Source organism: Nannospalax galili, unplaced genomic scaffold (assembly GCF_000622305.1).
Source record: "Nannospalax galili isolate Female #2095 unplaced genomic scaffold, S.galili_v1.0 scaffold173, whole genome shotgun sequence".
Taxonomy (NCBI): domain Eukaryota; kingdom Metazoa; phylum Chordata; class Mammalia; order Rodentia; family Spalacidae; genus Nannospalax; species Nannospalax galili.
Window position 1 is genome coordinate 5234790 of NW_008334442.1, and position 13465 is coordinate 5248254.

Here is a 13465-nt window from a genome sequence, read left to right on the forward strand (position 1 = left end):
ACGCTTATGTGATACATAATAGGAAAGATAGGATTTTTTTTTTTTTTTGTAAGTATTTTAAGGGGCTGCAGAGATGGCTTAGCAGTTAAGAGTGCTTGCTACTCTTCCAGAGGAGCCCATTTAGGTTCCCAGCATCCAGGTCAGGGAGCTCACAATCACCTATAACTCCAGCTTTAGGGGACCTGATACCCTTTTTTAGCATCCACAAGCAAGCACCCACACACGAGACATATACACAAGCAGATGTGTGTGTATGCACATGCACACACCCCAACACACACACACAAATAAATCTTTTAAAAAGAAAGCATTCTAACATGGCCTGCTTGTCATACCTGGTATCCATTCTTCTTTGTATACCTTCATGTATCTTTTACTATACCTTTCAATGTCATCTAGGGGGGAAACAGCACAGCATTCATTAGACACACTGGAAGCACAAAGTGTAAAAACTTAAGCCATTCTTTTAAAATAACTCACATCACCAGATGTTTCTGATTTCCAATATAAGAAATTTCCTGTGTCCATACACAATGTGTAACTGAACAAATACTGAGAAGTTCATTGAGAATAACACGGTTAAGAAAGTGGCAAGAGACAGTATGACATGCTAGGATGGGGTGAGCAGAGACACAGAGCTTAATCCTGGTTCTCAGAATGAGACAACCTAACTAATCTGTGAGAATATTCATAAAAGGCCCGAGTCTGATTAGAAAGACATCTGTACACACAGGTAGGGAAGTCTACTCAGAGTTTCCTACTTTATTCTTGTGATACTGGCTCCAGCTTCTGATCTTTCAACATGTTCTAACTATGATTATCAAGTACCTTAGTAAATGGGAGGGCTAAGGGCTCACCTCCAGCACTTCATACACACATAATCAGTTCGCTAGGTTCCTCAACGAGCAACTTCTCACAACCGATTGGGGAGGAGGAGAAAAAGGGAGGCGTAGGAATGGCTGGGTGTGGTACGGACTTATTCCTAACTGGGGAATAAGTGAGCAGGCAGCAAGTCTTCTATACCAACTACTGAAAATTCTACAGATACCCTCTGAATTTGCCAGAGCCATAGTCATTTCTTGTTTATGATGTGTCCACCTTGCCACAGACACCTCCCTCATGATGTCCCTCACCCTTTCCAAGCAACACAAGTTGGCAAGGAAGACCATCACACAGTTTGAAAGCACAGCCCATCATAAAAAGTGGGTTAGAAGTTAGGCCCTAAGAAGGGAAGGTGATAAAAAAGAGGAATACCTAAAGAATCAAGGATTGATGTCAACAAAATGTCTAAATAACGTAGCCGTGAGTTAGGGAAAGGCCACCAAATCAAACAGGGGAACAAAGAGCAGAAAGAAAACTTAGAAATTTTATCAAGAAATTAATAAAAGCAAATCTGAATTTACACTTCATGTTTTACTACTTTTGAAGATAAATTTAACCAAAATGGGCAACCTCTTTTGAATGTAGGTGACTGTGACACTGTTGTCATATATACCCTACAATATATGTGTTGTGTCTCATAACTACAGATTGCAAATACATTTTAACAGGTTTTAACTTATTACTTGTGGTTCTTTTCTCAAATCTGCATTGTTGAACTGATTCCAGATGGGCTTCTAACACAGTCTGTCTTATCATTACTGTATTTCCGGTTCTTCCCATACCTTCATAATTAAAACGTAATATTAAAAAAAACAAACTTTCACGACACTGGGGATGTAGCTCAGGGAGGTAGTGCTTGCCTAGCAAGTGCAAAACCCTCAGCTTGTTCCTCAGTTCATGAAACTGGAAACAAGTAAACACATAAAATAAAAAACTTTGATGGACCAGACCTCCCCTGACAAAGGGAAGGCTCAAGCATCTTCTTTGCTCTGTACTTATGAAATATTTTCATTATTAAATGACAACATGATTAATCCAACAATTTAAAAAATTCTATATAACCTATTTCCTTTCGATCGTTTTTGTCTGTCTTTGGTTTTGCCTTCAGCATTTATTCATTTACAAATGACAGAGGATAAATGTTAGTGCATATATATCAAAATGAAAAAATATGGTTACATCATTTCAGCAAACAGGATGTCAAGTTATTAAAATTTATGTGGGAGGGCTGGACCGATCGCTCAGTGGTTAAGAGCACAGACTGCTCTTGCAGAGGACCCAAGTTGGATTCCCAGCACCCACATGGCGGCTACGGACCGTCCTTAACTCCAGTTCCAGGGGAATCCGAAGCCCTCTTCTGACCTCCACAGCACTGCACAACACGGGTATACTCACATACATGCAGGCAATACACTCATTTTTTTTTTTTTTTAAATTATGTGGTGCCTGAAGAGATTGCTTAGTGGTTAAGAGCACTGACTGCTCTTGCAGAGGGCTCTGGTTCAGTCCCCAGCACCCACAAGGAAATTAACAGGCATCTATAAATCCTGTTTCAGGGGATCCGATGCTTTCTTCTGCCCTCTATGGACATTGCATGCACACGGTGCACTTACATACATGCAGACAAAACTCATATACATAAAAATAAATTAATTAAAAAAATTTAAATTATGTGGTAATAATCCTTTTCAAAAATTTACTGCATAAGAATATCATATTTTCTTTTTAATTCCTAGAGGATTAAATCTGTATATTCACTGATCCTTATATTTGAGAAAATTTGCCTGGGGTCTTGTCCTCTGAAAACTCAGTCTAAGATTTTGTTTATGCAATTTCCCTTTCATCACTGTCCAAGAACCTTCCTCCTAGATCTTTGCATTCATCATCTGATTGGTCTAAGAATTGTAAAACATCTTCCTGAGTAAATGTCTCTATGCCATTATTAGGAGAAAATTTAAAAATTTGAATTCTCAATTATGTCAATGAAAACTAAAATAAGAAAATAACTAAAAAGATAGAGAGCTTCTGCAGACTTGCTTTACATGGTCAACACAATAGGAAAACTAAAAGATACAGAAGTGATTTGCAAACAAAATGACATCACTTGTCTAGCATCTCCAGATCACATGCTCAGTTAATAACAGTACCACAGTGCTGGGACACAGGGCTGGGTACTATCTGTAGTTTCAGGAATCTTCTGGTGGGTCTTGGGAAGTATTACCCCTGGATAGAGAAGAGATTGCTGTGGTGTATGTGTTCACATACATATATATATACATGAATGCATGCATCCTATTTAAAACCATATTTTGAACCACAGGCTTTTCTAAATATACCATATCAGGAAAGAGGGTCAAATAGGAAGAGATTTTATTTGTATCAGTTTGGAAAATCCTATATGAAAGTTCTCTTTCATATGGGATTAAGCAAATAATTATGTATATTTTATAATTTATTGCATAGTTACCAAGGATAAAGTGCCCCTTGGTCCAGGTTCAAGCTAACTACTCCCACAGACCAGTAATTGGTTTCTAATGACCCTGTCTAAAAGACTTATTAAGTGCTTGAGTGATCTAATACACTTTTTAAGTCAGACATGCTTTAAGAAGCACATTCAATTAGGTAAACATGTCCCCCATCTAGAGAAGAGACTGATTTTAATAGGATTTAAGTATACCATGCATTGCTAGTTAGAGGGCATTAGATACCCTGGAAGTGGAGTTACAGATAGTTGTTAGCCAGTATGTGGGTGCTGGGAACTGAACCCAGGTTCTCTGCAAAAGTAGTCAGTGCTCTAAACCACTGAGTTCCCACATTCGTAGTTTTAAAATGAGAATGAGTACTTATTAGTTTGTTTTAAAAAACACAAAAAATGAGGGGCTGGTGAGATGGCTTAGTGGTTAAGAGGACTGACTGCTCTTCCAGAGGACCCTGATTAGGTTCCCAGCACCCACATGGCATTGCACAGCAGGGGTGCTCTTATATAATGCAGGCAGAACACTCACCCACATAAAATAAAAATAAAGAAATTTTAAAAAAATTAGTGCCAACGTGGTGGCACACGTCTTTAATCCCAATGGGGAGGTAGAGGCAAGTGGACCTCTGTGAGATCAAGACCAGCCTGATCTACACAGTGAGTTCCAGGTCAGCTGGGGCGAGAAGGAAACCCTGGCTCAAAAAACCAAGAAATAAATAAATAAACAAATAAAATAAATTTGTAAAAATTAAAAAGAATATATAAAGTGAGAGCTTTAATTTTTAATTTTAATATTTAAAATTTTATGTGTGTATTTTGCCTGCATGTATGTAAGTGCACCCATGTCATGCAATGCCCTCTGATGGTTGGGAACTGAGCTCAGTCCTATGGAAGAGTAGCCAGTGCTCTTTAACTGCTGAGCCATCGCTCCTGCCCCCTTTAATTTCATTTTAAAATCCAGACAAAAGCATGCAACATAATTCTGAAAGTAGAAAAAAAAAATTCACTATTGTTGAAGCAAAATTCATCAAACCATTATACAACCTCAAGCAGATAAGTATTCAAAATTGAATGACTTTGTCCAACATGCTTCTCATAAAGACATGCAATGTATCATAAACACACTTCCTTTTTGACTGTTAGCCAATGTAGTCTCTTAGGAAGAAATGCATTTTTAATACTAATGGCACGAGTTGATACTATATGAATTTCTCATGTTTTAATGATGTTGTTTTGAGATTCTAAGATGATATTGATCTCTCTAATTTCAACAATCAATACAGTTCTGTTGTGCCAAACAACTGCTCAGGAGTGGGCTTACTTCCTCTGAAACCACTTCCCATTTCAGTCTGAGATGCCAGACCCAACTCTAACTTGTAATTTCTCCTCTCTGCCCTTACAATCAGGAATGAGTACATCTTTTGTATCACTGGAACATGAAACAAACAAGCAAACAAAAATCAAGGCTTTAAAATTTTTTAGCTAAACTGTAAATACTCCAAGATCTGTATTAAAATTTTAGTATAGCAGTAGTAATCATAGCATTGTATATGTAACCAAACAATGGAAATAGTAAATCTAATAGCAGGAAATCAGTTATACTTAATAATGCTTTATTAATAGTCATTAGGTTTCATTTTCCAAGAATACTAAGGATATTTTAAAGCTAATATATTACAGAATTTAAAAAGACAAAATATTACGAAAAGAAAAATTTTAAATATACAGTAGTTTTCCTTTAGGCATTTCTGTTGTCATAATTTTTAAAGTGGTTGATAAGCTCTGACTGAATTAACTGAATCACCATCCAATGAACACTTATTTCACATGTAAACATTATTTCATCTGTTAACGTCAAATTATAGCATAAGAAGTCTAATACACACCTTGTTTTTCTTCAGGTGCTTCAATAAAATAAGGCATTCTTTTCACCGTTTCTCTCAGTTCCTGCTTCAAAGCCAACATATAATCTTCATCTTCTCCTGTTTTCAGTGGCACTGGTTTATAATCTATATCCTATTTAAATTAAGATACAAAAGCTCTTTTAGTAAGCATTTCAGTGTCTTTTACTTATATTCTAGAAAACATCACCTTTATTGAGAAACTGTTTCATCAGCACTGAACTTTATAGCTCCAAAGATGCTGGACTTCTAGTTGGGAGTGGTGGTTCCCTCTTATAATCCCAGCTTTGAGAGGCTGAAGCAAAAACGTGCCTGACAGGGCTACAGAGTGAGTTCCAGGACAGCCTGGTGTACAGTGTGAGAATCTCATCTCAAAAAATTAAAAAAAAAAAAAAAAGATGTTGACATTCTGTAATCTATTTAACATTTTAGTCCATTTCCAAAAGATTTTACACATATCCATATTTATATGCACATGCAGTTGTGAATATCTAATCATAAACATATGTTCATTAACAAGTGGGCTCAAAACATACATGGTAAAGATATTTCTGGCTTCAGAGGATAAAGATACAATACATTTCCAAAATTTGATTCCCAATGTATTCAGTCATTAAAAAACTACTTAATAAGCACCTAGTATATACTAGAAAACAACAGATACCAAGATGAACGGGTCAAAGCCCCTGTCTACATGAACTTAAATCCTGGGGAAGAAACACACAGTAAGTACTCCAGTGAGGCCACATACATTTTAGGTTAATGAAAGCCTCATAAGCCAAATGAAGGGGAACAGAAGCGACAGAGAAGAGCACATGGAAGTTGGTGGCCACTCTGCACAGGGTAAGCACGCATGGCCTTGTTGGGCCGTTGTATTTGGGTGGGAGATCTGGACAAAATCAAGCAGCTTTTCATGCAAAGATGGGAGAATGGGTTGTTGCAGACAGAGATCCAGCAGGAACAAAGACCAGAGAGAACAAGGAGGGTAGCACAGCTGGGATTGACCAGGAAAGGCTGGAAAGACAGATGTGAGGAAGGTCAGGGCAGGTAGAGCTTAAGTCAGAAACTTCATTTTATTCAAACAAACTACTATTTGCTAACTTTCTCATAGTTAGAAGTAATCTCTCATACAGAGGGCTTACCTTGAAGGAAATCACTATTAAGGGACTTTATACCTATACCTGAAACACTTGTCTCTGTTTTGGAGCTGTACTGGGTATCAAAAAAGCAAAATATCAAGAGCTTCCGGAAAACATAATCTCCCTCTGGGAGCATCTAGACCTAGGATACAACTGTCCAGGGTTCTCTGCTGACATAAATCCTCAACAAAGAACCCTCCTGTTTGAAACAGGAAAAAGATTCAAGTATCTCAAGCATCTGGTTGCCATAACTGTTCATCTTTTACATCGTTTGTTTGTTTGTTTGTTTGTTTGAGACGGGGTCTCCCTGTAGCACCAGCTGTCCTGGAACTCACTATGTAGACCAGGTTGGCCTCGAACTCACAAAGATCCGCCTGCCTCTGCCTCCCAAGTGCTGGGATTAAAGGCGTGCACCACCACACCTGGCCTTTTATGCCTATCTGTAAACGTGTGCTTACTTTTCAAATTAAACCTAAAGTGAAAACATTGGCCTGTCAAGTATGGTTGTACCACACAGACTAAACGTAAAAGCAATACTACAAGTAACAGAAATGCTTATATTTCGAGAAATTAACCCAATTCAAATGACTTTGGTAAAACAGGAAAACAACAAAACTTGAATGAAAAAAAAGGTAGAATACTAAGGAGCAAAATTCTTTTTTATAAATACAAGAAGAAAATTGCTGGATGACATTATAGTACAGAGGGAATAATCAAAATTCCTTACTTGCTATTTAAAATATTATCCTGATAATTAGACTGCATCAGTAACATGAACAAAAGGTCTAAGAATTTTAAGCAATTCTTTCTTGGTACACAATACTGATTATATTTGTGTTGTTTTATTCTCTGTGTTTTAAGAAAGCAGCCTGAAAACTAGAAAAGGTTCTGAGAAGGACCAGGTACTTAAGTTCAAGGAAAGTGAAGCACATTCTTTTTCTTTTCTTTTCTTTTTTCCATCTTTTTTGAGACAGGGTCTTTCAGTAGCCCCAGCTGGCCTGAACTCACTATGTAGACCAGTCTGGCCTTGAACTCACAAAGATTCCCCTGCCTCTGCCTCCTGAGTTATGGGATTAAAGGCATGCACCACCATGCCCAGATATTCTTTTACTTTCTTATATTTGAAGGTACCATGATGGTATCATATATTCAATCCCTACAAATTGCAGTTTTCTTTAAAACACGAAAAAATACAGTGTGAAAACTAAGCTGTCGGTATACTCACAGGAAATAGTGGTGGTGGCTTCAACACGACATCAGGTAGCTTTTCACCTCTGCCGAACCCAACAGCCTCAATATTAAAGGTATAGGCAGCACGCCCTCTTCCTTTATTCCCAGCCATCAGAACCAGTTATAGCCCAAGTGTGGACAAATGCTAAAAGACATGGTTAACGGGTAAGATTTACCAGATCACACACAAAAGATACCAGCATTGTAAAGTCAAACGTAAAACTCCACCCCTTACATAGCATGGCTGATTTAAAATGTTTTGAAAGCAAAATGTATAAAGAAACAGGTGATTATTGAAGGCTGAAATGTTCACCCACAGCCACATTTGGCAAGTGAGAAGATGAGAGAGAGTCTCAACTCCCTCACTCAGGTCCTTGGGGGCAGAGCTGACCTGGACCTGCTTTGAGATGGTCCCTGAACCAATACGCAGCCAGCTGATATAAATGTCTGCATCTCTCTGTGGTCTGATAACAAGACCTCAGATATATAGAAAAAGAGGATAAAACTGGGCTGATGAGAAGAAATCTTACTTTTAAATATACTGACATGAGCACTGTTGTTAGTTACACATAGTTTAAAACTTTACATGAGTTATTTATCCTAGAATAGTGTGAGAAAGGACCTTGAGATCTATCTCACTTGCCAAATGTGGCAGGGAATGAGATCAGCAAGACTCAGTCTGATTAAGCCAAATTTTAGTAATGAGTGGCTGAGAAAGCCTCTCAAATTGTTAGATAAGGTAAACCTGTGCTCTCGGAGTTATATCAAATGTTCAGGACTTGACTGGAAGTTATAAAATACCTGAAACACGACTCTCTCTAAAGGTCAGCTTCCTTCCTTCCTTCCTTCCTTCTTTCCTTCCTTCCTTCCTTCCTTCCTTCCTTCCCTTCCTTCCTTTCCTTCCCTCCTTCCCTCCCTCCCTCTCAGACAGGTTATCACAGTGTAGCCCTGACCATCATGTAGATTAGGCTGGCCTTGAACTTACAGTGATCCTCCTGCCTCTGCCTCCCAATGCTGCTATTATAGGAGTGTACCATCATACCTGAAAAGAGCCTTGCTTCCTCTGTGTGTATGTGTATGTATGGTGTATGAGTGTATACATGTGTGTGTGGATGCACTTACCTGTGCAGTGCTGACATCAGATGTCTTACATAGTTGCTTCCCTATCTTTTTTTTTGAGACATGGTCTCTCACTGAACCTGGAGCTTGAGACTATCTGGCTAGTGAGTCCCAGTGAGCCACCTGTCTTCAGTCCCTAGTGCTCGGGTTACAGACATGTACATGTGGGTTGTGGTTCTATATGGGATTGCATAACTGTGAGTCCCCCAAATAAAAGATTTCTAAATAAGCAACAATCCAAAATTTATTCAAAATGTAATGCATAATGAATCCAAGGTTTTCTGGCACAGCTGGACCATGCTGCATTATTTGATCCCTCTGTAGCCTTGGTACTAGGGGAAAAACATGTACATTGTTCACTGTGCAATACTGTCATGCCACACACTGCCATCAATCACTGCCTGAAACAGCGCGTCTCAAATTCCAGACTACTGTGTGCTATGAACTGCAGTGATACAAGTATGTTGCTCTTACAGAAACCTAATGGAAAACCAAGCCTTCTAATGTTTTACAGAGACAATGTTTTCCTAGTCATTCTTCAGCATAGAAGTATCAAATAATACATTTTTAGATTGTACTGTGTCAGAAGATTTGATTTTAAATATTGCCGTTTAAATTGCTGACTTGAGTTTCATAAAAAAAATATTTCAATCAATCTGGGCTTAGAATTAAGACAGAATTTCCAACAGATTCTGAAAAGGCCTGAATCATACTTCCACCATTCTGTATGCCTATGTGAAACAGTACTCTGAGCACTAATGATCATAAAATCAAACTATTGACCAACTCTGAAAAACACTGAAGATGCTTTATGTCCTGCAGCATCAAATATTTAGCAAAGATTTAATTCTTTAAACAACCATATCCATCTCATTGGTATGCAAATTTCCTTTTGTCTTAAGCAAATGGTAAAATTATATGAACAGCAAATAATTGTTTCAAAATGAATTTATGATTTAGTATCAGTAAATGTTTGATGTGTATACCTATATTTATATACCCATATATCGTAGTTTGTTTCTCCATTGCTGTGACAAAACACTCTGACCACTACCAACTTGGGGAGGAAAGGGTTTATTTGTCTTACATCTCCCAGGCCACAGTTCATCAGGGAGCCCAAGGTAGGAACTCAGGGCAGGAACCTGGAAGCAGAAGCTGGAGCACAGGCCATGGAGGAACTCTGCTTACTGGCTTGCTTGCCTGGCCCCTGCTCAGCTTGCTCTCTTAACCAACACAGGCCCGCCTGCCCAGGGGTGGCACCACCCACAATGGGCTGGGCCCTCCCATATCACTCAATAATCAAGATGGTGCCCCATGGACATGGCCACAGGCCAGTCCAATGAAGACAATTCCCCAGTTGAGGCTCCCTCAGCCCAGGTGTGTCAAGTTGACACTAAAGCTATCCAGCACACCATACATATAAAAATTTCTCAGGTAAACAGCGGTCAACAAATGGAGAAGTTTTAGAACGGGGGTAGTTCTTTCGGTGGCATTCCACCCTCAACCATGGTCATTGTGAAAATGTACATTCCTTGCATCTCTCTTCCTGCTGATATTAAGTTTCATTTAATTGTGAGAGCCTGGGAGAGTGATTTGACCTCTCAGCCACTGAAGACAGGAAGAACTTTCCCTTCCTGCCTAATACAGTCTCCTTTCTCATCTAGATGTGCGCCCTCCATTCAAGATCACACAGGCCCCAGAACTTCACACAGCTGTTATGCTCCAGGGTCTTGTCCCAGGGTACAAGGACCATTAATGCTAGTCTTCTTGGTTTTGCTGCATTAATAGTAAGGGAACACCTATGAAGATGAACAAGAGGCAAGCTACTTATTGGTTTTTTTTGACTATAATATAAATACCCTGGTCCAAAAGCCTGAAAAACCCTGGCTTCCTTTGTATCATAGGGCCAACACCCAAAGCAAACAGTTTTCAGTCCTCGCAGTCATCAGAGTACCTGGGTAGCTTAAAAATACGTCACCAGTGCACTTACCTACATGCCTACATGGAGGCATAACACTCATACACATAAAAATAATAAATAAAATATTTTTTTAAAATCCGGAGCAATAGTTTAAGTACAGTCTATAGCAGCATCATTTAGGAAACAGTTTTTTTTAAAAAAAAGGAAATTAGAGGGCCCTTTTACAAAGAAAAGAAAGAGGGGTGGGGGAAAAGGAGAATAGGAAGAAGAGGGAGCGGAGGGAAATGGAGGCGAAGCAGGCACTCTTCTAGCGAAGGCTTCAGTTTGTGGTTTCAGTTTGAGCTCAAGGCCTCAAGGTGGCTCTGATGCATATGAGTCTGTGAATCACTGAGCTGAAATCACCAATCAAAATCTCTTGGAATGAGGACTAGGAAACAGTTGTTTGAAAAGTTTTCAAGGTGACACTGCATGTACTGAAAGTACTCGGAGAATGCTCAGGAGAATTCTTATCTACCAAGTAGTAGATCAGTTAAAATACACCTAAGTATATTCATAAGTCCTGTCTTTGAAGTTTGAAGTTACACAACTTATCTTCAGTGATTTTAAAACAACACTAATGGTGAAATGACTGTGATTACTGTAAATCTAGCACTCAGGATATAACAGGCTCATCTGTTCATTCATTTGCAAGGAATAAGCAGCACCAGGGCATCTCACTTTATAGGTCTAATGATGGTCAATTTTAATGACGTCACACATTTAAGGCTCCAAATTGTGTATTCTATATCTTTCAGTGATGAAATACTGTTTCCTCTTTTCTGTTTATACTCAAGCAGCATGGCATTTGACTTAATGCAATGGATAATACTAAGAACATTTTCAGATACAATTTTATATTATACATTTTGTAACTTCATACTTACATGTCTCTATTTTTGAAAGTTTTCCTACCTAACTGCTTAAGCATCACAAGATGGTTATATTATCTTTGTTATTGTCATTGCAAAGTACAACTGTGTTTTTTTATTTAGATTGACTTTTACCATAGTATTTTAGATACGCAAGAAGGAAAAACAGTTTAACTCCCATGTACCTACCAATCAGCTTCCACAGTTGTCAGTATATGACAAATCCTACTTTATGCTCTCCCAGTCCCATGACTCAGGTTAATTAAACTCTTCCATGAGCTAAAGGCTCTTCAGGAGAGCTAAAGGCTTTAAAAACAAAACAAACAAAAGACAAAACAACTCACAATGCAACCACTGTGGAAATCAATGTGGAGATTTCTCAAACATCTAAAAAACAAAACTATGATATGACCTACTGCACCCTCCTAGGCTTATACCCAAAGGACTCTATATTTTACCACAGGGATACCTGCATATCCATGTTTATTGCTGCTCTATTCACAGCAGCAAGGAAATGCAATCAGCCTAGCTGTCCACCAACAGCCTAGATTTCCATCAACAATGAATGAAGGGATAATGAAATTGCAATACATATATACAATGGAAATTTACTGAGCCATAAAGAAAACTGTAAGTTTAAAAATTTCAAGAAAATGTATAGAACTATATTAAGTGAGGTGACCCAGGCTCAGAAAGACAAATGTCACATGTACTCATATGTGGATCCAAATGGCCTCATTTCTGTTGCTGAGTCACTAAAGTATATGCTGAGTCTGTAGAAAGCTGGTCTTTGAAGTATGAAAACTGCTGAGTAGGAGGCTCACACCTTCATTCTAAGAAATAGCTGCAGGCACCCAATAGGTTTGGCCAGGACTGGGCTGCATTTCAGTCTAGGATCTGTCACTAATTAAAGATTAGGAACAAATCTAGGAAAAGTTTACCAGACTAGCCTGATCATCGGAATTAATTACGGGACTTATAAAATGTGCTGAGTCCTAGAAAAGAATCCAGGCCTCAAACCTACTGCATCAGAATCTCTGGGGATGGGGGCCTAGAGATGGTTTTGAAACCTCACCCCAAGAATATATCAGCTAACACTGGTTGGTGAACTATCTGCAGAAATAAACCCTGCTGACTGCAACTTCCATTTCCATCAAGTAAACAGTGAGCATATAAACTGGTATCAACATAAATATAACTGGCATAAAATCCAATCCTAGCTCTTGAGACATTTATCATTACATGGCATTCTGGCCTACAAAACAATCTCTTAAGTTTGGTGATTCAGACACAGTGTTCTTATACATAGAATAGTTAGGTGGTTAATTCATTTTTTTTTTTTCACTATAAAGTGTGGAACTAAATCCTGGAAGAAATGGCTCACAAGCAAGGCGGAGGCATTAGTGTTTGTAATCCTTTACTTGATTTATTCAATCCTTAGACCCCTTTTTCCAACCAGCCATATTTTTGTAGGGGAGAAGGGTTGTTCTGGTACTGGGGACTGAATCCAGGGTATCTATCACACATGCTAGACAAGCACTCTAATACTAAATTGCATTCCTGGTCTTTTTACTTTTGTAATGCAGGGTCTTGCTAAGATTCCCAGGCTGGACCTGAACTCCTTCTGCAGTGCAGGCAGGCCTTGGATTTATAACCCTCCTGCTTCAGCTCTTCAGCAGTTGGAAGCCAGGCCTGGCTTCCAACTTCTTGAAAAAAGAGTTTTTATATGTTTTCTCTATTTTTTTATTATCTAAATCTTCTATTTCCAATGGCCCAATTTAACTCAGTTCTTCTTTCAACCAAAATTAAGTATTCTAGACAGGAACTGAGCAGGGAGCACTAAAAAGTTAATCACCTAATTTTTCCTTCAAAATATCCCATCCTTTGAA

At 38.5% G+C, this 13465-nt stretch overlaps 1 protein-coding gene across 2 annotated transcripts in view; it reads right to left on the minus strand.

Annotated features, from left to right (window-relative positions):
* Polr3g (RNA polymerase III subunit G) overlaps positions 1-13465 on the minus strand; it is a 46275-nt gene that overhangs the window by 28364 nt on the left and 4446 nt on the right. Inside the window, exons 2-5 of one of the 2 annotated variants that reach the window (XM_029561747.1) lie at positions 11766-11882; positions 7624-7773; positions 5245-5374; positions 336-395 (exon numbers count right to left, since the gene is read on the minus strand). In XM_029561747.1, the coding sequence (XP_029417607.1) occupies positions 336-395; positions 5245-5374; positions 7624-7740 (307 nt within the window). In that variant the 5' untranslated portion in view covers positions 7741-7773; positions 11766-11882. The remainder of the gene's footprint in view (positions 1-335; positions 396-5244; positions 5375-7623; positions 7774-11765; positions 11883-13465) is intronic. The other variant, XM_008829351.3, reaches the window with a different exon arrangement.